A 26,949-nucleotide genomic window follows, 5' to 3' on the forward strand; every position below is an offset into this window, starting at 1 on the left:
TGAGAATGGCGTATAGTCATTATTTCCACCCTAACAAGTACAAATGGACCACTCACTCTGGCGCTTTGCGTGTGTCATTTAAAATTAGAGTGGGGGAGAACCCGAAAGTGGAATCCAACCAGAAACAAGGGAATCAAACTGCATCTCCCAGGAGCAGCACCTTTGCACCCAAATGAGGCAAAGAGCTAACTCAACTCCGAACACAGGGTTTTGTCCATATACATTCGATCTAAGTTGTTGGTTTTTTTTAAAATGTAAACAAATAATGAATTCTCGCTAGTAGCTTTGTGTTGTGCTGTGGTACGGTTTAGTAATTCTGAAACTACTTTCTGTGTGTTCTGGAATTGAGCAAATGAGCAATTATGCTGAGAATCTCTGGAGCCAGCTTTCATCCTGTTGGGAATGGAGAGGGAAGATTGAAATCCAGGTAAGGGAAAGACCAAATGAATCCTATGTGGTTGGGGTTGGAATTGGGAAAATCAGGATTAGCTTATGGTTTAAATTTTATATTCTTTATACCTAACACAAGAGATCTAAGAGACAGAATTGGATAACTGCAGACTATTAATAATTAATAGCACATGTGGATAACACTCTGTACCTCTATTACATTTCTTGATTTTGATAAAGGCACTATAGTTATATAAAAGAGAATGTGCTTGTTCTTAGGAAATTCACCCCGAAGCATTTAAAGGTATAGAGCATGACGTCTGTCTTTAACATGGTGCACGAATAAAAGCACACACACACATACACACACAGACAGCAAATAATAATGCAATGTGATAAAGTAGAAGCAATTGCTGGGTCTGAGTTTAGGGCATGTGGCAGTTTTTTTTTGTGTACTATTCTCACTGCTTTTCTAGAATTCTGATTATATCAAAAGTTACCAAAATAACTATCTTCAGTCACTCTGGAGTAAAAGGAAATGGCAGCTTTCCTCCTCGGAGCCTGTGCTAGGTGAGCAAGACTGGCACTAGCAAACAGCACACCTGATGTCTGTGCACAGAGGTGAGGCGTGGTGTGAAATGCAAAAAACAAAAACAAAAACAAGAAAACAGCATTCAGGATGAGCAGTGCATGGGCTTCGGGTGATCCTGCACCATCATCCCTGGGATTGGAGGCTCCGCCCCTCCAGGCTGTTCCCGTTTCCCAGGGGGTGCTCAACACTTGACTACTAACAGCTATGTCAGCCTAACTGTGAAAAGTACGGTAAGGGGCCACTTAAGACTTTGAAATTTACCTTATTTCCACTTAGGCGGCGGCAAGCCTCATTGACCCAGTGCCACAAATTAGCTAGAAAAACAAAGTAAAGATAAGAACCTCATATTATTATTTCCTCTAATACAATATTCTTGACCACTCTGTCAGCTGAGTGGGTCTCTAACCATAGTCCTTCACAAGTCTTTCAGTGAGAGATCCTGAGAGTGAAAACATTAAAAAAAAAAAAAAAAAACCAACCAATTCAGAGACTCCTCCTACCGAAACCCGAACTTTCTTTTCTTTTACACAGGTTTAATGACAACAAAACAATGGTTTTCACACATGCATTGTAGAAATCAATCTTATTACGTTAATATCTTACACTTCTCTCTCTGTGTCTATCTAGGCTGGGATTTCATGTAATTAGAAGAAACATTATGTGTGTTTCACTGTTTTCTGGACAGAGATTCACTTCTACACACCAGATTTCCTCTGGGAGTATTCTGTTCCCTCTTAATTCTGTTTTTTTTTAATATTTTTTAATTTATTTCTAGGAGAGAGAGAGACAGCGTGAGCAGGGGAGGATCAGAGAGAGAGGGAGATACAGACTCTGAAATAGGCTCCAGGTTCCAAGCTAGCAGTCAGCACAGAGCCCGACGCGGGGCTCAAACCCACAAACCGCGAGATCATGACCTAAGCGAAAGTCGGACGCTTAACCGACTAAGCCACCCAGGCGCCCCTGTTCCCTCTTAATTCTGAACTATTGTAACATGCAGGAATGATCTAAGTGCCCTTCATCACAGTGACTCTTTTTAAGAAAAGATAAAACATTTAATTACCAATGAGTCCTTAATAAAGTAGATCTCTGGATTCTCTTATAAAAAAAACAGATATTTCTAAACTGTGGTTTTGGTTAGATTTAAAAGATGGGCTCCATTCTGATTTTTGTGTTTATGGGCTAAGACCGTTGTTTTTCTCTTTTAAGAGAAAGGGCATCTAGACCGAAACCAGAACTCTCTGATCTCCACAAAGCCAAGTATCATGTGCAGTATCATGTGCTAAAGTTTGAATCCCTCCAGGCACACTGGGAGCTGGAGCTGCTGCAGGGACTGCGGGGGACCTCCTTCCCTTTGTTAGTTTTCTTTGAATACAAAGGAAGGGTGGGTGGGGCTGNGGGGGGGGATGAAGAAGACAGAGGTCTGGGCCACTGCCTTGCCAGTACCCTCGCGCAAATGTTCATACAATACAGGGAAACTGCACGCCAGAAGGCTGTGTCAGACCCCACTGACTTCCAGCTGGCCCCAAATCCATAAAATCTATGAATTTATGCTCTACAAAGATAAAATTTTACCCCACCTCAGCTGACTTTGATGGGGCAGGGGGCTGTCCATTCTCTACTAGAAGATAATCATATCATGATAATAGCGAATGCTCCCTATTACATGACCTTGTCTGGTCCATTTCACTTCTCTGAGCCTCAGTTTCCTCATCATGAAACGGGAGAAACACCAGCACCTACCTCATGGCGCCGTTGGGATTTCATGAGCACGTGTAAGATGCGTAAGCGTGCTGGCACGGGATAAATATTCAATACGTGTCAGTTATTGCAATCACCTTTGTTACTAGTTTCGTGGCATTTCTGTAGTTTTGAAATTACACAAAAATAAAGTCGCCCCAAATAAAAGGAAGCCTATAGCTCTTCCTCCGAGGGATCAGTGCTAGATAATCCCAAATGGTACTAAGAAATGATATTTGTGTGCAGAGGTGGTAGTCACAGTTACTAAGATGATCTTTCTCCCGGATGACTGCAAAAGCCCTCCTAACTGGTGTGCCTGCGTCTACTCCTACTGCACCCCCCAAGTTGTTTTCTATCTACAGCCAGAGGGCTGTTTTCACTGCTCTTTGCTAAGGATGAGGAGCACACTCGCTAACCACACGTGCAGCACTCCATCATCTGGCCACGCCTCCCCGTCCGATTTCATCTCACACTGGTTCTTTCTGCTCCGGCTGCACTAACCTCAACTAATCCCAACTGCCTTTCAGATCTCAGCTCCTTGTCTCCTCCGGGAGACCCCTGCTGGCCCCAAGGTCAGAGGACCCCCCCGTCATCTGCTCACTTGGAGCTCCGCAACTTCCCTTTCAGCACTCAGACTCACTGTGGGCCTAAAGGGTTAGGCCCACCATGCGAGCTCAGTAACGAGCCCCCAGGGCTAGTCCCGTCCCTGGTAGCCAATAAACATGTGCCCCATGAACAGATGAAGAGAAAGCCAACAAACAGCTCTAAATACTGATTCAGTAACTGGTAGACCCATCGTCCTTCTCACTGAGAAGATATGGCAGTAAGAGATTATTACAGGGACAAAAACTAAAAAAAAAAAAAAAAAAAAAGATCAGAAATCTGTTTATCTCACGTAAACTCCACAAGTGACCCTCACCATCTGAACATGCATCATTCAAATCCCTAGTTACTGGGTTGCTAGGGAAGTGGAGCGGCATTAAATAAAAATATTGAATAATGAGTAGACTCTTAAAAAAAGGTCATTTAACGCTGTTGTATACTTAACACATGCATCCTTGAACATCATTTTCCATCTTTAAGAACTTTTGATTGCCCGGTGTTTCATTAAGTAACGTGACGTTAATGGAAATAGCAACGTGTACGGCGTTTCATGAAGTCCATGCATGTGATATGGGAGAACTGATCAAATCACAGTGAAGTGAGGTGGGCGTGCTAAACACCTGAGCAACTGAAAATAGAAAAATGTTGGTGGGTCAACAGGTGCTCCAAGAGAGGAAGGTCTGGCCACGAAAGCATGAAGAACTGTCTCAAGAAATTCCTTCTTGGGGCACCTGGGTGGCTCAGTCGGTTAAGCGTCCGACTTCGGCTCAGGTCATGATCTCGCGGTTCGTGGGTTCGAGCCCCGCGTCGGGCTCTGTGCTGACTGCCAGCTCAGAGCCTGGAGCCTATTTCAGAGTCTGAATCTCCCTCTCTCTCTGACCCTCCCCTGCTCATGCTGTCTCTCTCTCTCTCCTAGAAATAAATAAAAATATTAAAAAAAAAAAAGAAAAATTCTTTCTTAAAAATTACTCTCCTTCAGCTTTGCAGTATAGAAGCCAAATGTGATGTAAGGCCAAAAGGCACTATTGATTGTTCTTGATACAAGATAACCCCTGATTATTCCTTCTAAGAATGGACACCTAAATTGTATTAAAGATAACTTATTTTCATATTTCAAGGTAAGACACCAATTAAAACTTTATGTCCATTTACTGGCACATTTGTCTCTATTTTAAGTGGGTGCATTAAAAATGTTGGTATTCTTGGGGTGCCTGGGTGGCTCAAGCATCTGACTCTTGATTTATGCTCAGGTTGTGATCTCATGGTTTGGGAGACAGAGCCCCGCAATGGGCTCTGAGCTGACAGCACAGAACCTGCTTAGGGTTCTCTTTCTCTCTCTCTCGCTCTCTCTCTCTCTCTCTCTTTCTCTCTCTGTGTCCCTCCCCTGATCACTCTCTTTCCCCCCTCTCTCAAAATAAACACTTTGGGGCACCTGGGTGGCTCAATCAGTTAAGCGTCTTACTTCAGCTCAGGGCATGATCTCGTGGTTCATGAATTCAAGACCCACATGGCTCTGTGCTGACAGCTCGGAGCCTGTAGCCTGCTTCAGATTCTGTATCTCCCTCTCTCTCTGCCCCTCCCCTGCTCACATTCTGTCTCTCTCTCTCAACAATAAACATTTAAAAATTAAAAAAAATAGGGGCGCCTGGGTGGCTCAGTCGGTTAAGTGTCCAACTTCAGCTCAGGTCATGATCTCACGGTTTGTGGGTTCGAGCCCCGCGTCAGGCTCTGTGCAGACAACTAGCTCAGAGCCTGGAGCCTGTCTTCGGATTCTGTGACTCCCTCTCTCTCTGACCCTCCCCTGCTCATGCTGACTCTATCTCTCTCAAAAATAAATAAAACATAAAAAAATAAAAAATAAAAATTTAAAAAAATAAATATCTTTTTTAAATGTTGGTATTCTTGGGAAAAGGCAACACATTCACACCTGATGATGCATGATCTATCCTACAAGAACACACAGCCTAAGACTCATCTGCTCCCTGAACCTCGCATATTTTGTTTGCTTACACATCAAAAGGCACCATGGTTTTTTTTGTTTATTTGTTTGGCCAGAGAACATTGAACTAGGCTTACAGTGTATTTGTCCTTATTTTAACTGCAACCAAGTCAAGGCACTTATTTTAAGCCAATCACCGGAGGCAGTCATAGGCTCTATGTACACCTTCCAAAGCATATACCCAGAAATGTGTCTGCTTCCTTTAAGATTAATTTTCAAAAACCAGTGGAGATACAATACCTGTTACTGCTTTCCCTTTTTTCCTATAGTAAACACCAAAGCTGAGAGCAGCAACTAATGCCACGGATATGAAGAGAAGCAGAATAATTAAACCAGGCAAGTATATCTTGGACTCTGTATCGGAAGAAAATAAGAAAAAGGTGTTAAAGACGATTTCCTATCATTCTCAAATCATTTTACTTTTTGTTTAACAACAAAACCCTTTGAATCAGACCCCAGAATGGAGGCTGTTGGTCTGGCATCAGAGAAGAAGGACGGTCCCCAGCTCTGACGGTAGGTGTGCAGAGCGTGCTCACCTCTGGAAGGGGGAAGCGACATTGCAGCCTGGCCCGCGCCTGGCGTCCCTCCGCAAGCCAGCCCAGGGCTGTCTTGAAATGTTGCTATTTTAGTACAACTCTAATCATGTTGACCATGCCGTCCACATCCATCTTTGCTCACCTAAAGAACAACACCTCAATCCCTCTGAGCAGACGGCTTCCGAGGCCAAAGGAAGCCCCTGACCCTACTCTTTCCAAAGAACAACACGGCGCCAGGGCTCTGCTGGTCATGAGAACAGAACCACAGCTGTCCCGCGAAGTGTTTCGGGGATGTGATCTACAACACGACGTGACGCAAATATCTGTCCCATCCCCTTGATCACATCATTGCTAGAACCTTTATAGGATGAACTCTTGGTTTACATGCCCTGGTTCCTGGCACTCTTGACTCTCCTCTCCTCTCTTGTTAAAAGTAGCTTTGGGGGCACCTGAGTGGCTCAGTTGGTGGAGCGTCTGACTTCGGCTCAGGTCATGATCTCGCGATTCATGAGTTCGAGTCCCACGTCGGGCTCTGTGCTGACAGCTCAGAGCCTGGAGCCTGCTTCGGATTCTGTGTCTCCCTCTCTCTCTGTTCCTCCCCTGCTTGTGCTATCTTTCTCTTTCTCAAAAATAAGTAAACATTTAAAAAAAATTGTAGCTTTTTATTCTCTCAGTTATTTCCAATGTTATTTTTTTTAATGTTTTATTTTTGAGAGAGAGAGACAGAATGTAAATGGGGCAGAGTGAGATCTGGATCCAAAATAGGCTCCAAAACAGGCTCCAGGCTCTGAGCTGCCAGCACAGAGCCCGACATGGGGCTCGAACTCACGAACCGCGAGATCATGACCTGAGCCAAAGAGACACTCAACTGACTGAACCACTCAGGTGCCCTCCAATGTTATCTTTTAAATGGTCTTTTTTAAATGCTGCTCTGTGTTAACTCCATATCCAGAATCCTTGGCGTCCCCTGTTTCCCAAAATGTCAAATCTAACCCTCTCATTTTCTTAGTCCATTAGCCCCATTAATCTGTTGCCTTATTACAAGGGTCTTCCTGCTGTGTGCGCCATTTCCGGTGCTGCCGTATCTGGACCCACCCCTGCACCACCTCACGCCCCTGGGTATGCCAGCATCCAACTGACAAACGCTGTCAACTTTTCTGTCAAGCTTTGGTTACTTAAATGACTTAAGTTTAACTTAATCTGCAAAATGTGCCGTATATAACAGTAGCTATATTCTAACTCTAGTTAGTGACCAAAATCTCCCACAGATACCCCTACTGTGACCTCCAGTATCCGGCCATATTTGGGCATTTTAATTCGTGTTTATAGCTCCATTTCTTTTTTCTTTCTTTTCTTCCTTCTTTCCTTCCTATTTTTGCATATATGAATATTTTATTAGTCATCCATTCCAAAGTAGGAAATTTTCAAGTAAACAACACATCTCGAGTCAGAACGCCGATAAAAGCGAAGGGTGACCACCATGGGTAAGATGGGATGAAGAGGGAGAGGTAAACCCCTTCAGGCCCAGCATGTACTCTGGAAGAAATCTAGAAGAGCCAACAAGACTGGGCACGTCTACAACCAACCCACTCTGTCTGAACATACCATTCGGTGGCTTTGTAGACGGCTGAGAAGAACTACAAACCACATCTGATTTGTCAGTCCCACGGCGAACTTCCATCTCTCCAAGAATGCTACAGCTGTGGAGGTAAAGTTAGTTAAGTACTTTGCTTTTATATTCTTGTTTTTTTTTTTTTTTTTTAAACAACGCTACACAAGGCTCCACTCCACTAGATTGCTAGCTCCTTCAGGAGAAGAACTGAGGTCTGCCTGCACATTTCAATACCCAGCGCCTGGAAGGGTGGGCAAAGGAATAAGCAAAGGAACCCCTGCTGGGGTCTCTAGGACCGAGTGTGAGACTGTGCTCTGAGAGGGAGCACAGGTGTCTTCGGTAAAGATGCCAAATGGTTCAATGGCCTTGGCTGAGTGATAACCTTTTGCTGAATGCTCTTTTGAAGCTGAAAACCCAAAAAATCTTTTTCAACATAAAAGGTGGATAAGTGGATCAGAAAACAAATATCTAATGAGAATTAATATATTGTGAATTTTTCAGTATTCAATAAAAAGCACACAATGGGAAGACCCAGGAATTCCACAATATATATACACACACACTATATATAAGATATATATATATACACACATATAATTTTACTGTGTGCACACACACACTTGCATTAAGTGTGAAACAGTATATATACATGAGATGATGTGCTGCAGAATTATTTATCACTGCCACAGACTGGAAACTATCTAAATGCCTATCAAAAGGGAATTTATCAAATAAAATGACGGTACAGCTCTATGGTGAAACACTAGCTACAAAAAACCACGAAGATCTGAGTGAACAAACATGGAATGAGCTTCCTTAAGCATATATTATGTGCAGGAGCCCAAGATGTTGAGCGTACAGAAACATTCACATGAACAGGAGGCTTTCATATGCACACACACTATGCGTACACAGATCTCTGGGCAAGTACACCAGTTTGGGGGGCGGGGCTGGGACGCGTGGGAGCGGTGAGAGAAAGATAATAAACATCATATGTCACTTTCAAGGAAATAAGTTTAGAAAAAGGAAAGAAGAAGCTGCAGCTGTAAGTCAAAGTGTCGATCCAAGTGAATCTCAAGAGTGGCACAGGGCTCCTGTCGCACATGAAGCCGAAGGCGAGTTGGACTGGGCTGTTTCCCCCGTACTTCACTGACGACTTTTTCTCATTTTCAACATGGGTTTGAGAAGAAGCCTCACCAAACTGAATCCGTCTGTTTTCAATCCAGATGGGACAGCGCAGGTTGAGTTTAAAATCAACAAACTCGGGCGCCTGGGCAGTTCAGTTGGCTAAGCCTCAGACTTCGGCTCAGGCTGTGATCTCACAGTTCGTGAGTTCGAGCCCCGCATCGGGCTCTGTGCTGACAGCTTGGAGCCTGGAGCCTGCTTCGGGTTCTGTGTCTCCCTCGCTCTCTGCTCCGCCCCCACTCGCGCTCTATCCCTCTCTCAAAATTGAATAAATGTTGAAAACATTTAAAACTCAAATCAGATCAACAAACTCTGTGGGCTCCTTCGTTGTCACTTACTTTGTCCAGGGTTTGCATTTTTCTGTGGAAGAGAAGGTGGCCGAGAAGGAGCCCACAAGGCAGGGCTCGCACACTGTGTCCTTGTTGAGCTGCACTGTCAAAAAAATGGACAAAAGAACACGCAAAACACACAGGCACACTTAGAGATCGGCCAGGCTGACGACCCTGAGGACCCGAGATCAGGAGCCGCCCCCAGTGCCTCCGGCCTCCCCTTCCCACCCTCACCGCCTGCGGCTGATTGCTTTGGGTCCCGGCTTCAGAGGGGCCAGGGTCCCAGAACCATGGTCAGCAAGGTAACTGGCTCATCGTCAGGCCACCGACATCAGTACCTGAGTTAGGTACTGACACTTGGCCGTTGGGAGCCGCTGTCCTGGTCACGCGGGGGGCCGGCTGTCTTGTTTGAACCAGCCACCTGTCCGCTCCCCATTTCAGCCTTCTGGGTTTATAGCAGTCTTTGCCTAGAGGGCAGCAGCCTTTTTACAGCTTCTAAGGCTAACTTCCTCTCCTGCCTCCTTCTGACCAGCTAGATCTTCGGAGTCCGAACACTAGAGTGTTTGTAACAAAGTTTTCTCAGACAAAAATGGAAACAAAAGCAACCCTTCCCCCCAAAACCCTACAGATCTCTCTCTTAAACCAAGAGTTGGTAGCAAATGTTTTCTATAAAGGGCCACTGAGTAAATATATTAGTCTTTGTAGGCCTTCTGATCTCTGCTGTAGTTACTTGTAGCGTGAAAACATCATAGACAATGTTTAGAAAACACACACAATATGGCTGTGTTCCAGTAAAACTCTACACAAACAGCGGTGGGATGGAGTTTGGACCCCTGCCGTAAGCCACAGCAGCACAAGCAGAAATTGGTCCTGGTTAGTAAGCCTTCTTGAGATCTCTAATATTCCTCGTCAACTATGTTATCAAACTAGGAAATGTCTCCAGTTTCCTATGTCTATTATCCTTACTGTAACTGACATGTGATGACCCTTTGGTGATTCCAATAAAGAAGAACATTGGCGGGGTGCCTGGTGGGCTCAGTTGGTTAGGCTCTGGCTTTTGATTTTGGCTCAGGTCATGATCTCACAGTCGTGGGTTTGAGCCATGCTCAGACTGGAGCCTACTTGAGATTCTCTTTCTCTCTCTCTCTCTCTCTCTCTCTCTCTGCTTCCCCCACCCCCTGCCAAGATAAATAAATACTTTTAAAAAAGAACACTGGCTACCATGTGATATCATAATCAGGCAATTGGTGCCAAAATCACAATTTACTCCTGAAGCACTTTATTTACTCTTGAAAGCACTTCTGTGATTTATTTTCATAAATAAAGCACTAAAATAAGAAATTACACTTTCTTTGTTCAAAGTCAAATGGGAATTACATTCTTGATTTCTGCAATTGCCTCGATAAGTAGGGTACCCCAAAAGATAAGAAAACGCTGATTTGAAGGGGCACATGCACCCCAATGTTTATAGCAGCACTGTCAACAATAGCCACACTAAGAAAGAGCCCGAATGTCCATCTACTGATGAATGGATAAAGATGTGGTACATGGGGCACCTGGGTGGCTCAGTCGGTTAAGCATCCGACTTCAGCTCGTGATCTCATGGCTCATGAGTTCAAGCCCCACATTGGGCTCTGTGTTGACATCTAGGGGCCTGGAGCCTGCTTCAGCTTCTTTGCCTCCCTCTCTCTCTCTCTGCCCCTCCCCTGCTAGCACTCTGTCTCTCTCTCTCCCAAAAATAAAATAAACATTGAAAATTTTTTAAAAAAGAAGTTGTGGTATATAAATATACAATGAAATATCACTTGGTTATCAAAAAGAATAAAATCCTGCCATTTACAAAACGTGGATGGAACTAGAATGTATTATGCTAAGTGAAATCAGTTGGCCAGAGAAAGACAAGTATCATAGGATTTCACTCAAATGTGGAATTTAAGAAACTCAACAGATGAACATAGGGGAAGGGAAGGAAAAATAAGATAAAATCAGAGAGGGAGGCAAACCATAAGAGACTCTTAAATCCAGAGAACAAACTGAGGGCTGATGGAGGGGAGGCAGGGGACGGGCTAAGTGGGTGATGGGTGTTAACGAGGGCACTTATTGGGATGAGCACCAGGTATTACATGTAAGAGATGAATCACTGGGCTCTACTCCTGAAACCATTATTACACTATATGTTAGCTAACTTGGATTGAGATGTTTCAAAAATTAGTAATTATTTAATAATTAATCTAATAATTGCCTTAATCTAGTAGTTTGATTCACCTTGAAACAATAATAACAGAAGTCCAGTTAACATCTAGTTGCTCACATTAATTCAGACAGCTTTTAAAAATATTAATACACTCTAGAAGAGTAACCCTTAAAAACAAAGACTTCTTAAGGAGCTATAAGTCACACATGGCTTTAAGGACATTAAATCCATGCACCTGACTTCCACATCCACAATTGGAAACCCTGAGCTACCTGAGGCATCCTATAGGTTCTCCGTTCCTCTTTCCCTGGACACAATCACACTTTTCCCACTTTACAAAAGAAGGCACATGGCTTACCCACTCCAAAGCTATGCTGCCAAACCTCTGAGATGCCCCCCCCCCAAAAAAAAAGTCACGACAAATCAAAATACAGGTAACGGCAAAAGTCCTGCATTCAGAGCACCTCCATACAGGGTCTGCCTTTTCTTGTCTGTCAAGGGCAAAACGTGAGTGTGACAACAGAATGGGGTATTTGGGACCAGGGTGAGTTGTTCAGAATTCAAATACACTGCAAGGTAGGGCAGTAGCAGGATTTCTATTCATCCACTTCACCCTCTCGATCCTCCGCCTACTTGCAGAGAATGCACGATTCGCAAAGGAATATGGCAGCCAGACCACCCATCAGAGAACTGGCACCTTTTCTCACGCGGGTGGCACCTTGTCTTAGAATCAAATTTGGAAGGGAGTTGGCTGTCATAGGGAGATTGTTTTTAAATTATTTAAAGAGATTTTAAAAATTATTTTATTTTTTTAATGTTTCTTTTTGCGAGAGTGTGCGTGCGTGCGCGCGCGTAGGGGAGGGGCAGAGAGAGGGAGACAGAATCCGAAGCAGGCTCCAGGCTCTGAGCTGTCAGCACAGAGCCCAACAAGGGGCTCAAACCCATGAACCATGAAATTATGACCTGAGCCAAAGTCGAACCCTTACTGACTGAGCCACCCAGGTGCCCCAGATTTATTTTAATAAAGAGAAAGCTCATCTGGTTTAGTTGATACATTTGGTAACAAGGGCTGACTACCAGTGGGAGTCTGACGGACCACTTCCTCCATAGGCATTGAAATGAATACCATCTTAATTCTCCTAATCCTGTCCAAGGCTTCTGGGTTAAAACAAGTTGCCTCTAACTGAAAGATCAACAGGTATAAATGATCATTTGTTACATCTTGAAAAAACTGCTTTGGGGTGCTTTCCAGAAGTCAGGGCAGTAAGTAACTCTAAGAAATACTTCTCTGTCAAGAAGATATCTATTTCTTTACTTTAAAAAAAAAAAACTTTTTATGTCTTTATTTTGAGAGACAGAGACAGGGAGCAAGCAGGGGAGGGGCAGAGAGAGAGAGGGAGACACAGAATCTGAAGCAGGCTCCAGGCTCTGAGCTGTCAGCACAGAGCCTGACGCAGGGCTCAAAACCATGGACTGTGAGATCATGACCTGAGCCAAAGTGGGACACTTGACCGACTGAGCCACCCAGGAGCCCCACTATTTCTTTACTCTTAACAAAATTGAGAACACAGAGTTCTTAACTGAGAGATCAATAAAAACACCTTTTGAGGGGCACCTGGGTGGCTCAGTCAGCTGAGTGCCTGACTTCGGCTCGGGTCATGATCTTGCTGTTTGAGAGTCCAAGCCCTGTATGGAACTCAGTACTATCAGCATAGAGCCCGCTTCGGATCCTCTGCACCTCCCCACCCCACCCCCATCCCCATCTCTGCCCCTACCCTGCTTGTGCACACACACACTCTGAAAAATACATAAACATTAAAAAAAAAAAAAAAACATTTCATGTCACACCACTATGTGACCTGGACATATAACAAAGGAAGTGTTGAAAGAATTGATACTTGTCTAACGGAAGGCTTCCTTAGCCATTTATTTATGGGACCAAGTTTCTCAGCACTTGGTGGAAATAGAATTAATGTTAAATTCTGTTGCATTTTAGCAATAAATAATATTCAACCATGAATATATGAATAAGAAAAAATTTCACTCATTAAGTTCATAGTTTTTACAATTATAGCAAAATATATTTTTGACAATTGGGTAATAACAGTAATAAAATTTAGTCCCGAAGTGTTTTTAACTCTTAGAACCTTGAGTCATGGGAAATTTTTAAAAATTACAGTCTCAAATCCGTGCAGAGTTTTGATGTGAAAATGTATGGAAAGGTGATTAGTAAGAGGGCCTCCAAGCATAAAAATACATTAGGATAAAATTCTATGGGGAAAGTGAAGTGGATACAAATTAAAGGAAGGAAAAGAACCGTGTAAAACTTCCAAGAGTGAAGGGCCATTAGTGCGTTTTTAAAAAGGATGATGATGCTATCAAACTGCTATGCTGTTTAGACGCCACTGAATTCCATTTTTGAAAGTGTTACTGCTGTTATAATTCCTTGGAAACTAATTCCTTAGCAACCCTTTACACTGGCAATAAAAAAAAAAATGTTAGCTGCCAACTTAAAAATATGCCAGGGGCGCGTGGTTTTTCAAAATCGTTCTAAGGGGTTAGACCAGATTTTAAAAAGGGTCTGAGGACCCCTGCGTTTCCCCTGCCCGCCTCAGCGGGGATCCCAAGGTGTCCAGGATGGGGGAGCCTTGGGGGGATGGGGCGCCGTGCGCTCACGTTCGCGTGGAGGAGGTAACCTGGCCCTGCTCAGGGGGACCCTCAAGCTACCTCGGCGCCACCTGCTTCCCCGGAGGGGGAATGACGCAGAGCCGCCCCTCAGAGCCCGCTCCGGCCCCCGCGGGAGAGCCCGCCTGACGCGCGCACCGAACCCCTTACCCGGGTGCTGGGCGCCGAAGCCCGGGGCGCACTCGGCGTTGCGGCGACAGCAGTCACAGTCCGCGCTCCAGTGGTAGCCGGCCGTGCAGGCGCAGCGCCGCGGGGCCGTCCGGTTGCCGGGCTCCACGGCCACCAGCGCCTTGCCTGCGGGAGACAGAGACGCAGCCGCTCACCTTCCACCTCAGGCCCGCGCTGCAACACGGGCACCCGGACGGGGCCCGGGACGGGGCCGCAGCGCGCGCCTGTCCGCCGCAAGTGCATCATTCGGGACAGCGGTTTGGGAACCCCCAGGCTCCCCCATAGTGCTTGCACTACAGCAGCCCAGCACGGTTCTCTCTCCCTCTCCATAATTAAGTCTTGTGGGTTTTTAACAAATGTTTATTTTTGAGACAGAACGGGCACGTGCGGGGGAAGGGCAGCGAGAGAGGGAAACAGGATCCCAAGCAGGCTCCCCCTCTCTGAGACCATGACCCCCGCAAAAGTCTGACGCCTAAGCCACTGAGCCACCCAGGCACGCGGAGTCTTGTGGGTTTTTTCTTTTTCTTTTTTTTTTTAAGGCAATTTTCATGTCAGCAGGAAGACTAAGAACTGGGGAGTTTATGATCATTGTCTGTTTGGGCTAATGCGAAATAGATTTCATGGTTGCTTAAGTTTTAGTGAATTCACATGGGATCAATAGTCTTCACACCAATGCTTGACCGAACCTACGAGAACAGGGATGTGGAGACGGGGGACTCATCTGAGGACCCTGCAGAGCTGCGGAAACAGGGGCCACAGGGTAATTAGAGAAGTGAATGCGTTACAGAGGTCGGGCCTGATGACACACTCGGAAGTCAATCTCCCCAACTACTCAGGGCAAGCCGTTCCTTACTCGTCTCTTTTCTCACAACACGTTGCAAGGTGCTCTCCTTCTCACCCCAAGCCTGCCCTTTCCACTTTTTGTGGAAGGGCGGTCATGCCTACTCACACAAGGCCACCTCCATTATTTGTTGATTCACATTTGCAATCTCACCCACTCGCTAAAATTTTACTGTAACCCCCAAATCAGTACTGCTGACACTTTTGCGGTCATTCTTGGACACACACAGAACAGTGGAAATTTCGAGCCACTGGCTGGACGCTCATGCTCTCAGCTGAGGTCAAACAAGGTCCCACTCTGTCTTCTTGTGACAGCTCTTAGACTGGAGTCAAGTGTCTTTTTTGTGGTTTAGTTAGTGTCCTATTTTTGGCATTTCTGTGCTTTTTGTTAGTGATGCCGTTGCTTACAATGGCCCACGGTCAGAGAGCAGAAGTGCCATTTGGTATTTCCAGGCCCCTCAAGAGGGCCGTGGTGCGTCCCACGGAGAAGATACACGTTAAGGTAAACTTTGTTCAGGCATGAGCTACAGCGCTGTTGGCTGTAAGTTCAATGTTAACGAATCAAGATATTTATTAAGGTGTCTTTGAACAGAAACACACACAAAACAAGGTGACACATGGATCAGTTGACAAAGATGTTGTGACCAGAGGCTCCCAGGAACCTAACCCCGTATTTCCCCTGGGAGCAGTGGTTCAGTATTTAGTAGTTCATTCTTTTGTGGTGACTTTAAAGAACATTAGGTTATTCTGTGAATAACAAGAATCAACCTGCACGCGCGCGCGCACACACACACACACACACACACACACTACAGTATTATTTGAAACAGACTTTCCACCCCTATAGGACCCATCTCACGTGGACTGTCCAAACAGCCCCCGTACTTACACTCCTGAGTCCTTACAGAAGTTTGTTATGGACTGATGTGGGTCCTCCTGGAATTCATGTTGTAACCCTCACCCCCAGTGTGATGGTGGTAAGAGGTGCAGCCTTTGGGAGGTGGTTAGGTCACGAGACTGGAGAGCGCGTGAGTGGGTCAGTGCCTCTGCACAAGGGCAGAGAGCTTCCTTCGTCCCTCTCTGTCCCGCGCCAGGTGGAGACATGGCGAGAACATCGTGAAATCCTGAAGGGGGCGCTCCCCAAGAACCCAACCACGCCGGTGCCCTCCTCCCCCATTTCCAGCCTCCAGAACTGGGAGAAATAAGCGTCCGCTGTTGAAGCCACTCAGTCTGTGCTACTGTGTTAGAGAAGCCCGAATGGCTGAGGATACAGCTCCGAGGGAAAAAGAAGTGAGCAAAGCAGACCCCTGTCTCCTTCCCCGTCTCGGGTAACAGCCTGCGGGGAGGAGATGCTTCCTACTCCCATTCTTTTTAGACCAGAGCGTGAAAAACCTGGAGACATCTTCCTGCGTCCCTCCTGCGTCCGCTCCCCGGGGCCCAGGTCAGCTGTACACCACCAAGGCCAAGCTGCATAAACATGTGCCTAATGCCACAACATACGTGGACCAGGGTCACGTCCTTGGAAAATTCTAATCCCACAACCCCACTCAAATGTGCGTGGATGTAAGCCAGTGCGGTGATGAACAATTTTGACATATTTTTAAGTATCTTAATGCGCCAGGTTTGGGGCTTTAATCGACTTCGGCAGGAGACAGAATGAATCTTTATTTCCAAGAGACAGCAGTGAGTCAAGGTCATTGCTAAGCAGTGGGAAGGAAAAAAGACTTGATCAGATGCTCCTGCTCAGTGGAGTTTCCATGTTACCTTCTGGGGCCCAAATCTGCCAGCTGTCTCTAACACATTAGAAAACTGTCATGTTTAAAAAAATCAAAAAATACTTCTCTCCTAGTTCTGGCCACTGAAAACCTATAAACGAGGATCTGTCTGGTAACAGTGAATCCCCCCTTAGCGTCCAGACTGAGGTCGCTAGATGAGATGTCCTCTGGACGCAATCAGGAAGGAATTCTTAAAGAAATGGCTGCTTTGAGGTTCAAGGCAGGAAATGTCCAAGAGGAACTGGGAAGCAAGCTCTTAAAGTCACCTGGGGTCATATCAAAGACTGGGAGTCCACCCGGAGGAGGTGAGGCAATCTCAGCACCCATACAACTAGTAACTGCAATAGATTAAAACACCTCCAATATGTCTAAATGGCTGCATTCATAATATTCATACAAATCCTTTGGAGAAGCTTGGTGATCTAATCATTCTTTTGAAAAGTGGTAGAAAATAAAGTTACAAGCATTCATTCTGCCTTTCCTGTGTATACTATACTTCAGGGTAACAATTAGTTGGGGACGGAAGTTTCTCCAGCTATTAATGAAGAGGGAGTGATAGGAGGTCACATTTCTATAGCTCCTCATGAAAGTGGATGGAAAGAGGCCATGACCTTCGACAGCCACTCATCTCCCAAGAAGAGAGATAAGCAGCTACTATATGCTCCCGACATTATGCCAACTATGAAGCAGTTTTGCAAAACAAAACCACCCAGCTTCTGATGACCTAACAACCACTTTGCAGGAAATACAGGAGACAGAAAAATATGTTAAATAAGGAAATGCAACCAGCAGAAATCAGACTGTGGAAACTTCACAGGATTAAAAACATGGTTTCTGGAACAGATAAACTAAATGGAAAAAAAAAAAAAAAGAGGAAAAGGAACCTCTGGGTCAAGACTCAAGGGACATATTTTGATCCTGATTCCTACAATTAAACTATAATTAAAAAATTTTTTGAGTCAAAATTTATAAAAACCGTAGCGGTCTAATAGGGAGATCAACTTGTATAGTAAGACACTTATGGTTCAGGAAAAAGACTTGAGAGGCAGATCTGGCTTTGAGTCCTGCTTCTCATCTGTTAACCCTGGAAAAGTCACCCAACCTCTCCTGGTCTCAGTTTCTTCCTTTGTAAAATGGGATAATTGTGGCTACCTGGTAGGGTTTCTGTGAAAATTAAATAACGCAACACACACGGAAACATTGTAGCAATATTCTGTCAAATGTAACACATGTTCCATGGTTAACCTGGGATGCAATTATATTCCAGAACAAAAGCTGGAAATGAAGGGACGCCTGGGTGGCTCAGTCACTTAAGTGTCTGTGCTGATTTGAACTCAGGTCATGATCTCGCATTTCATGGGATTGGGCCCCACATTGGGCTCCGTACTGAGCATGGAGCCTGCTTGGGGTTCTTTCTCTGTCTGGTCCTCTCCTGCTTGCTCTCCCTCTCAAAAAAAAAAAAAAAAAGGCAAAAAAAGCTCTAAAGGAAGAATGTTCACACGATGCTTCTGGGATCTGAAGCACTTACTTCTGGGTGTCCAAGGTCAAAACTTCTTCCTATGGCCCCCAAAGGAGATAGCACCACTGTATCAAAAATATCATTTCTCCGCACTCACCACTGCTATGCCTGGGTTACCTGAGTCACAGACTTTATGCAACAAGCATTTATCTTCTTCATTCCAGGTGTCCAAGTACTCGTCCGGGCCACAGGGCAGGCACACACTCTCCGAGGTAGTAGTGCATTTAGAAGACATGTACTTTCCTTAATTTAGAAGGAAAAAAAAGGCACCCATTGAAAATACCCCCCCATAACAATGAAAATACACCAATCTACTGGACTACTTGAAGGACTGTGACCCCAGGAAGCTCCCTAACATAGCAGGATACGCGGAATGAGGCTGCGTATCAGGGATGGGCTCTCAGGCCTCCCAGCTGGCTGGAAGAGCCTCTCCTAGGTTTGCTGTGCTCAAGGTCACAGCAGCCTTTCAGCTCACTAATGAAAAGATCGTCCTTTCCACCCCACGTCTCTGCTGGCTGACCAGGGAAAGGATGACGGTTCTCTAACAAGAGACTTAACTTCTTTCGTCCTACATATACTGTGGGCTCACGGCTAACTCAGTTTGACCAAAGAGTACCCCCCCCACACACACACACGCATGGGTATGCATGCATGCTCACGAAAATCACCATATCTTGCTTCTACACATCCGAAAAATATGTATAGCTTGAATATCTAAAAGATCTTGTAGCGTATCTGCAGTTTCTAGAACGATGAATGAGTGAGGGGCCTGTGGCTTTGGAGTTTACTAAGGCTGTAGAAACACTTGGCCACAATCTGGTAGGGCAAGTATGGCAGAGAGGTAACCGGTCCGCCTTCTGCCCCTCAGCAGGTGTGTGCGGAGAAGGTTTAGCCGGGTGTGGGCAATTTTCAGTGGCAACAATTCCAGTAAGTATGGTATTTCCCCCAAATTTTCTGTAAGATACTTTTCAAGAAGAGTTGCATTTTATATGTTGTAAGTTTGAATTGCAAAGTGCTAAAATATGGTTTTTAAAACCTTGCTTTCTCAAGAAATGGTGGTTTAGAAAACTGTGTTCCACTATAAATTAAGTACCAGTTTCTGCAATTGCTTGTGATTTTTAAGTGATTTTATCTGTTGAGAGAAAGGTTTTTGTCTTCAAAGTGACATACGGTATTACCTGCCACTCCCATAAAAAGTCTATCGAATTTTTTTTTAATCTGGCAGGATAGAAATTATTCCCTGGATTAAGAAATAAAATGAGAGCTCCACCCACTTTTGAGGAGCAAGGAAACACAAACCTGGTTCACATTTATTGCAGCATCGTCCAAAATGCTCATAATGCCTGTCACGGGTACACGGAGGGGTGATCTGAAAAGTCACCTGAAAAGGAAATTGACATCAGGTAGAGATTTTGCACAAGTCCTTTCCGGATAAAACAAAAAGTGAATCGCTGAATTCCATTTCTGAAAAGCCTAAGGAAACACCATAAACAGTCCTGAAACTGCTCCTTGTGATATGACCTCCCCAAGATGCCACTTTCCTGTACTAGCACCTCCCCCACTAAGAATGTATAAAACAAATTGATGCTGACGTAAAACCCATTGAGGCATTTCAAACCATTCGGTGATGGTCGTGGTAATATGATGGATTATGGTCACATGGTGGACAAATACAAGCTCAGCAACCCTGGTCATAAAACCGTAGGAGAACATAAGGCGGCCCCTTAATATACATATTGTACATGAGGGATGTCAATTTTGGTCTCAGACTTTCCTTTGAATTTTTTAAGCTTATTTGAGAGAGAGAGAGAGAGAGAGGGAAAGAGAGAGAGAGTGAGTGACCATGCGCGTGCAGGCAGAGGGAGAGGAAGAGAGAATCCTAAACAGGCACCACACCATCAGCACAGACCCTGATGCGGGGCTCAAACTCATGAACCGTGCGATTGTGACCTGAGCCGAAATCAAGAGTCAGATGCTTAACCAACTGAGCCACCCAGGAGGCCCAGACATTCTCTGAGCTTTAAAGGACGTGTCATACTGCTTACCTCTTAAAATTGAAACACACAGAGAATTTTTTAAGGCTGGACAGTTATAGGAACCCTGCAGGCGGGGACCCCACCCCCACCCCGACTGGCCGCTTAAGCTTTTAGAGCCTCTGTTTCCTTTCTGTACGATTCTAGATACAAATGCGATCTCCAGATCTGCCCATCTACGTAAAACAAAACAAAACAAAAAGCCAAGTCCCCGACAGCCACTCAGAGATTCTTATCACCTCGCCACAGAAAAGCTCTTTCTGCATCAGCTTCCTCTGGTGTGCGAGAAAAGACACGACACCACGGTCCTGTCCTGTCCACGGGCAGGCAGGTGGGAAACAGAAGGGTGCCGCACCGCAGCTGCGTTTGGCTGAATACCTGCTGGGGCTCCGGGATGCAAAGTTATAAACCCTGCCCTCAAAGGGCTAAACACACCAGGATGCTCCCCCCCGCCCCCCCAGGCAGAGAAGCCCAGGGGCGGTGTCCTAAGGGCTGTGATAAGTGAATTCAGGCTTACAGGATACACTGAGATGGGCCAGATGTGGGAAAAGGAATGGGCAGGGGACGCTCTCGCAGAGGGCTTCATCTGCGTATTAAAGAGCCTGAACAGAAGGTGTGGAATAACAGAGCTTAGAGAAGCCACGCATCCTCATGATACCCCTGTTCTGGAAGGAAGTTTTATCAAGCAAGCACCACACCCAGAAAAGCCCGGGCTGCTGAGTGGGGTGTGCGGGACGCGGCCAATGCGGACCCCTCTGATGTCCCTCGGGCCAGGCAGAGGGCTTGCGGGAGGGATGCGGCAGGGAGGGTTACTTTGAGGTCAGCGAGAATGTTCCATGTGTTCCTGGAGCCACGTGTGCCCGGGAGGCCGTATTTGGACTGGGCCCAGCCAACACTGCGAACTGGACGCTCCCCACGTGGGCTGGTGCAGAGCAAGGGCTTAAGGGCGGAGCTGTGAGCCCCGCGGAAACCAGGAAGAATGACCTAACAGAAGCCGCCCCTCCATTCCGTTCTCTCTTTGTGCTGTCATAGGAATCCGTTCCTCGGGAGGCGGCCCTGGTCTGCGTCTAGCACCGTAACAGGTGCACACGGAAGGCAAACGGGAGCAACGTGGCGAAGCTGAAGGTGATCAGTGCAAATCCTACCAAATAGGGTTCGTCTGAGCCTAATACTAAGCGAGCGCTCCCGCCATACTGATGACAAAGGCAAACAAGAGACATATGTGGTTGGGCCTCGTCTCAGATGGAAAAGGTTATCGATGGCTTCTGACCCACACGAAAGCTGCAGCAGTCTCTGTGAGATAAGCCCAGGCTTTGTGCTTCACACAGAGAGGTTCTTTTTAGGGGAATTTGGTAAGAGGTCTACCCCTGAAGCAGCAGCTTAGCACACTGTCAGGCTCCGGGCCGCGTCCTGGGCTCCAAACCCTGCCTCCAGGGGAGCACCATCTGACGTGAACATGCAGGCAATTTGTTTACCTGTCTAGAAGCGTGGCCGTGACTCCCTCTACCCATCCATCTTCGAACCCAGGGATTTTACACTTTCTGGCCAAAAGGGCGAAGTCACTGATCCCAGAGGTGACCAGATGTCCTAGCTCCTCAGCAGACAATTCCTTAGAATTCATTTCTCTCTCCTACGCCTACGGTGACTTTACACCTGGACAGGTCTTCTTTTTAAAAAATCAATATATAACTCACATAAAATTCACCCCTTGAGAAGGCACAATTCAGTAGGTTTTAGTATATTCACAAAGCTGTGCAGCCACCACTGCCAAATACTTCTAGAACATTTTCATCAGCCTCAAACCGCCATATCTACTTGACAGGGCTATAGGATTACAGATCTTTTAAGCAGCAGCAGCAATTTTGCTATGGGAAAATTCGCCATCGTGAGGCAGACAATGAAGGCATTAATCTAATTTGAGGCACCGCTTAAACAGAATGCTACTTTGACCTTTAGGCACATTACATGCTTTGCAGGATCCCTTCAAGCCTTCGAAATGGGATATATATAACTTAAAAGACTACCTATATGTATGTTTAAGGAAAGATGGTTTGCACGTAAAAAAGAATCTAGAAGATTCTCTTTAGGATGCCTGACCACTCAGAAGGCAAGCCGTGCCTTGTCCTCCTCCATCCCGCCTCGCTCTACCAACTTTTTAAATATATTTTTTAATGTTTTATTTATTTCTGAGAGAGAGAGAGAGAGAATAGGGGAAGGTCAGAGACACAGAATCTGAAACAGGCTCCAGGCTCTGAGCTGGCTGTCAGCACAGAGCCCAACGTGGGGGCTCGAACCCACGAACTGTGAGACCATGGCCTGAGCCGAAGTCGGACGCTCAACCGACTGAGCGTCCCAGGCGCCCCTCGCTCTACCAACTTTCCTTCCCTCCACTTGCAGAGATGCGGGAGTGGGGCGCACCCTCTCTCTCCAGGCCCGAGCGGCTCCCCGGACTGTGGGTAACACGCGGAGCCTGCCACGTGCTGGCCTCGCTCCGATCCGTGCTCCGCTTCCAGGAACGGGTTCCGGGGCTGTTCTCCGGGNCCACCTCCTTTACCCCCCGGGGCTCCCTTCTGCCTGCCCCTCTTGCCAAGTACATGCTTTGAATGCTATTTTTCGGTGTGAGTGAATGTCCACCAGCCCCTCTTAGTCCGATCCCTCCTTTTGCCTAAAGGATTGTAGGTTTTTTTTAAAAAAAGTTTATTTATTTTTAATAGAGAGGGAGGGAGAATCTCAAGGAGGCTCTGTGCTGACAGCAAGAATCCCACGAACCAGGAGATCATGCATGATCTGAGCTGAAATCAAGATCAGATGCCCAGCCGACCGAGCCACCCAGGCGCATCCTTCCTACAGATCTTAGTTCTGATGTCTACCGTCTCCCCAGCACCTGGGGGGGGCCCTGCTGGCCCTCACGGCTTCCCTTCCAACTGCTCAGAATTTGGGCCAAACTCCATCCTCCAAGACCAAGCTCTGGGCGGTAGTGAGGTGGCTGGGACTGGGGGTGGATTCCTGGGAAGGCAGTCGTTTGGCACAAAGCTCCCCTGGGGAGGAGGGGGCGTTAGCAGAGAGCGTAGCTGGTTAAGCCTGCAGTCTCCTTTCCTTGCTCAAGATGCAAAGCAAAAGGCCTTTGGTAACTGAATGGAGACACACCTGTTAGTTATCTAGATCTTTTTGTCCCCGAGCTCCTTTACCAGCGACTGTTTCCTTCTAAAACAATGGGGCTTTTGAACCATCGTTGGTTTCACGAAACAAAGCAGAACCACTTTTTGAATTTCTACTTATTAAATAGAGAACACAGTAACACGACACAAAATTCAAAAGGCACGAGAGGCTTTGGGGGAAGTCTCCCTGCCACCCTCCTCCGGACCACTTCTCCAGCCCCATCCCCTGCTGCTTCCCCTTGCAGGTGTTAAGGGGGAGACCAGACCTGTGATCCGATGGGGAAACTCCTCCACAGAACAGCTGCCCTGGGGCGGGCTTGGGGTCAGGTCTCTTGGCAGCATTTGTGTTTCGGGGAATACAACGGTCCCTACAAGTCTGTCTTATTTATTTATTTATTTATTTATTTATTTATTTATTTATTTATAAAGCCCTGTATTNCAGCACAGAGGCCGACGCGGGGCTCGAACCCACGAACTGTGAGATCGTGACCTAAGCGAAAGTCGGATGCTTAACCGACTAAGCCACCCAGGCGCCCCATCTACTACCATTCTTTTTTAAAATATATATTTTTCCATGTTTATTTCTGAGAGACAGAACATGAGCAGGGGAGGGGCAGGGAGAGGGAGACAGAGAATCCGAAGCAGGCTCCAGGCTCCGAGCTGTCAGCACAGAGCCCGACGCGGGGCTCGAACCCACGAACCACACCACGACCTGAGCCGAAATCGGACGCTTAACCCACTGAGCCACCCAGGCGCCCCTCTACTACAGTTCTTAGTAAACTACAAAAATGATGTTTGACCCACAGACTTCTATCAACTAACCTCTGTTTGCTACTAGACTTCCGCTGAATTAATAAGGAACACTGGCGTCTGTTTATAGTGAATATGCTTTGCCTAGCCCCCCACCCACATAGATTCCTTGGAAAGCCCTAGAAAAAGTAGTTAAAACAGCGAGGCAATACATTTAACTTAATGGCCTTCTGTTGCTTTACTCTCTTGCATGTTTTGCACTGTGAGTACTTTTTTCAGTGCATACAGGCTGCTGTTTATTTTAACAGATGACGATCTCAGCCGGGACGAGCGTGTCCGCGGTCGGCGCAAGGCTTTGTGAGACACGAGGAAGATAATAAATTGTAAATCACATCTCTCTTTATAAAGGTGCATGGATTTATTTCCCAGTGCAAAGCTGTGCTGGATCTAATTCCGAAAAACCCTACGCTGAGGAAAGATAACATCTTCGCCAGTGGAGCTACAGAGATCAGTGGGTCTATATTTAGATCCCGAAGGGAAGGCTGACTTAAATATTTATTGTTTGTGCTGTGAGGCACCCCAGTTGTAGTGAAAGTCATTATGGACACTAAAATTACTTGCTGGCTCTGCTGAAAATTCATACGGACGCGTAACAAAGCAGAAGGAAGCTTGCCCCCTTCTGCCAAATCAAGGGGACAAAGAACCCAACGCAGAAAAACAAGTGAGGGATTTTCCATAGATTTTATTTTATAAAAGATCACCCGTGACTCTGTTTGAGAAGTTTGGCTATACTTTAAGTAAAGATAGTATCAAATTTCGGAATGTTACCGTGGAACTGAAAGATGTGGTTTGTGTTAAGAGAGAAACTATTTAATGTGAAAATCACACCTCCCTTAATCGTCCTGCTGCCCTTGAGCAAACATCATCGTTAAAGAAAGTCACCGTTGAAATTGCTCCTACTCAGAAGAGAATACAAAGAGATTACTAGTGACCTGTGTCCCCCGGAACTCGTTCACTAGGACTGTCTCACTCCAGGAAACTGTCTCTGAAGCCTTTCTCACTACAGGAAACAGTCTCTGAAGCCTTTGTTTCTAGGAACAAGTGAACAACAAACAAAAGATAACGCAGAATGGATCAGAGCGACCCAGCACATGCTGCTGCTTCTCCTGCATTTTTTTTTTTAATGTTTTTCATTTATTTCTGAGAGAAGGAGAGACAGCGTGAGCAGGGGAGGGTCAGAGAGAGAGGGAGACACAGAATCCGAAACAGGCTCCAGGCTCTGAGCTAGCTGTCAGCACAGAGCCCGACACGGGGCTCAAACCCACGAATCATGAGATCGTGACCAGAGCTTAAGTCGGCCGGCCGGCTGGCCAACCGACTGAGCCACCCAGGTGCCCCTGCATTTCTGAGGGTCTTTTTGTCTGGGCTGCGGAGGGGGTCTAAGTGCCTCCCCTCACAGACACTGCAATTAGCATGTCAAAAGGCAGACGCCTCAAATGTTCTGGGGGGACCTTTTCAACTTGGCTCTTTTCTTAGCTCCTCTCCTCCAGGACCTTCCAGAAGCCGGTGTCTATTCTTGAGGATGTCACAGTCATGTCTAGTGATAAAAAGGAAAGCATCCTATCCTCACGCTTCTTGGTTACAAGTTCATAGCTAGAAGTGGAAATGACACAGGAGTCATTTGTAGCTCAGAAGTCTGATAAGACAGGTTTCTACAGTAAAAAAGAAAAATGAGCTACTAACTCAACCGAAGTCTGACACAGCAGCATGCAGGAATTTAGCAGAACAGGAAAGAGGTGGAGGAGGAAGGGCCTGGCCAGGCGGCTCGCTGGTTAGGACCGCAGACTTCAGGGCAGGACTTCTTTCCCCAGTTTGGCTGGGATAGAAGAATGCCTGACATTTCTTTAGTAAAACGGTCTACATTTCTACAATTTGAGGACAAAGGGGAGGCAGTTCTAAGGCCTTAGTCTTCTCACCTGTAAAATGGGGCCAATAAGAGCACTCCTTCAACTCAGTGAGGATCAGATGTGCTCATTCACGTAATCAGGTAGGCCTGGCAGGCAGCAATCCTCATAAAAACCGAGGTTCTGCTTCCTCACTTTGAAGCTAAAAGATCTTTCTAGCAAGTTGTAGGGGGATGAAGTAAGGAAACTGCATTATTCGCTCGGCACGGCGGTGGACCCGTGTCCAGCAGTCAGTGGCGGGGGGCGAATTCTACTGTGCACACCCGAGCAGGATTAGCGAGCGTACATTACTTACATCAGATCATTCCCTGAGCGGGTGAAGGAAGCGCAGTCACCGGAAAGGGGGAAAGGGTGGAAAAGAGTGGGGAACCTGCAGAAAATTCTGAAGTCCCCAGTTTCCCTGAGCGCACCATCCCCGTTCACTTTGAACCTAGGTCTGACCAGCAAAAGCTGAGGGCAGAGGACTTCAGCTGGGGGACTGGGGGGGGGGGGGCATGTTTTTAATCAAAGGTTTTTTTTAAAAAGCATGTGTGATTTCACATGAAGAAGTGCTTTCTCGTGGGACTGAAATCGTGACAAGCGGTCAGAGTCCTTTCAGTGGTTTTCTGTCTGTGGGTTCAGTCCGTGACATAAGCCACGCCTGGGGAGGGCAGAGACAGTTTACTTAGGGCGTCTGCCGATAAAGCGGCTGCTAGATTGTATCTGCCAGTGATTTTTGTTAACTAGGACATAACGGAGCTGTGACCCAATGCCCTTCTAGACGTTTTCATTGTAAATAAACTTGATAGAAATTCAAGCCTACAGGTGTACAAAGAATCAGACTCCTTTTTCTTTTCTACAAACCAAAGCTTCACATTTCATACTTCAGAACAACAGGACA

At 46.2% G+C, this 26,949-nt stretch overlaps 1 protein-coding gene across 1 annotated transcript; it reads right to left on the reverse strand.

Moving 5' to 3' along the window:
* Positions 1-338: 338 nt before the first annotated feature.
* On the reverse strand, positions 339-21,126 carry TNFRSF11A (TNF receptor superfamily member 11a). The gene is made up of 10 exons (XM_077777680.1): positions 21,011-21,126; positions 20,437-20,584; positions 19,464-19,545; positions 18,282-18,407; positions 14,013-14,156; positions 8,993-9,086; positions 7,463-7,557; positions 5,562-5,675; positions 1,244-1,296; positions 339-393 (listed from the first exon to the last, which is right to left on the reverse strand). Exons 2-10 carry the CDS (start codon positions 20,461-20,463, stop codon positions 361-363), a joined length of 768 nt encoding a protein of 255 aa, XP_077633806.1. The 5' UTR covers positions 20,464-20,584; positions 21,011-21,126; the 3' UTR covers positions 339-360.
* Between the last annotated feature and the right edge of the window lie 5,823 nt (positions 21,127-26,949).

The sequence above is a fragment of the Crocuta crocuta genome, unplaced genomic scaffold (assembly GCF_008692635.1).
Source record: "Crocuta crocuta isolate KB4526 unplaced genomic scaffold, BGI_CrCroc_1.0 scaffold36, whole genome shotgun sequence".
In the NCBI taxonomy this organism is placed as follows: Eukaryota; Metazoa; Chordata; class Mammalia; order Carnivora; family Hyaenidae; genus Crocuta; species Crocuta crocuta.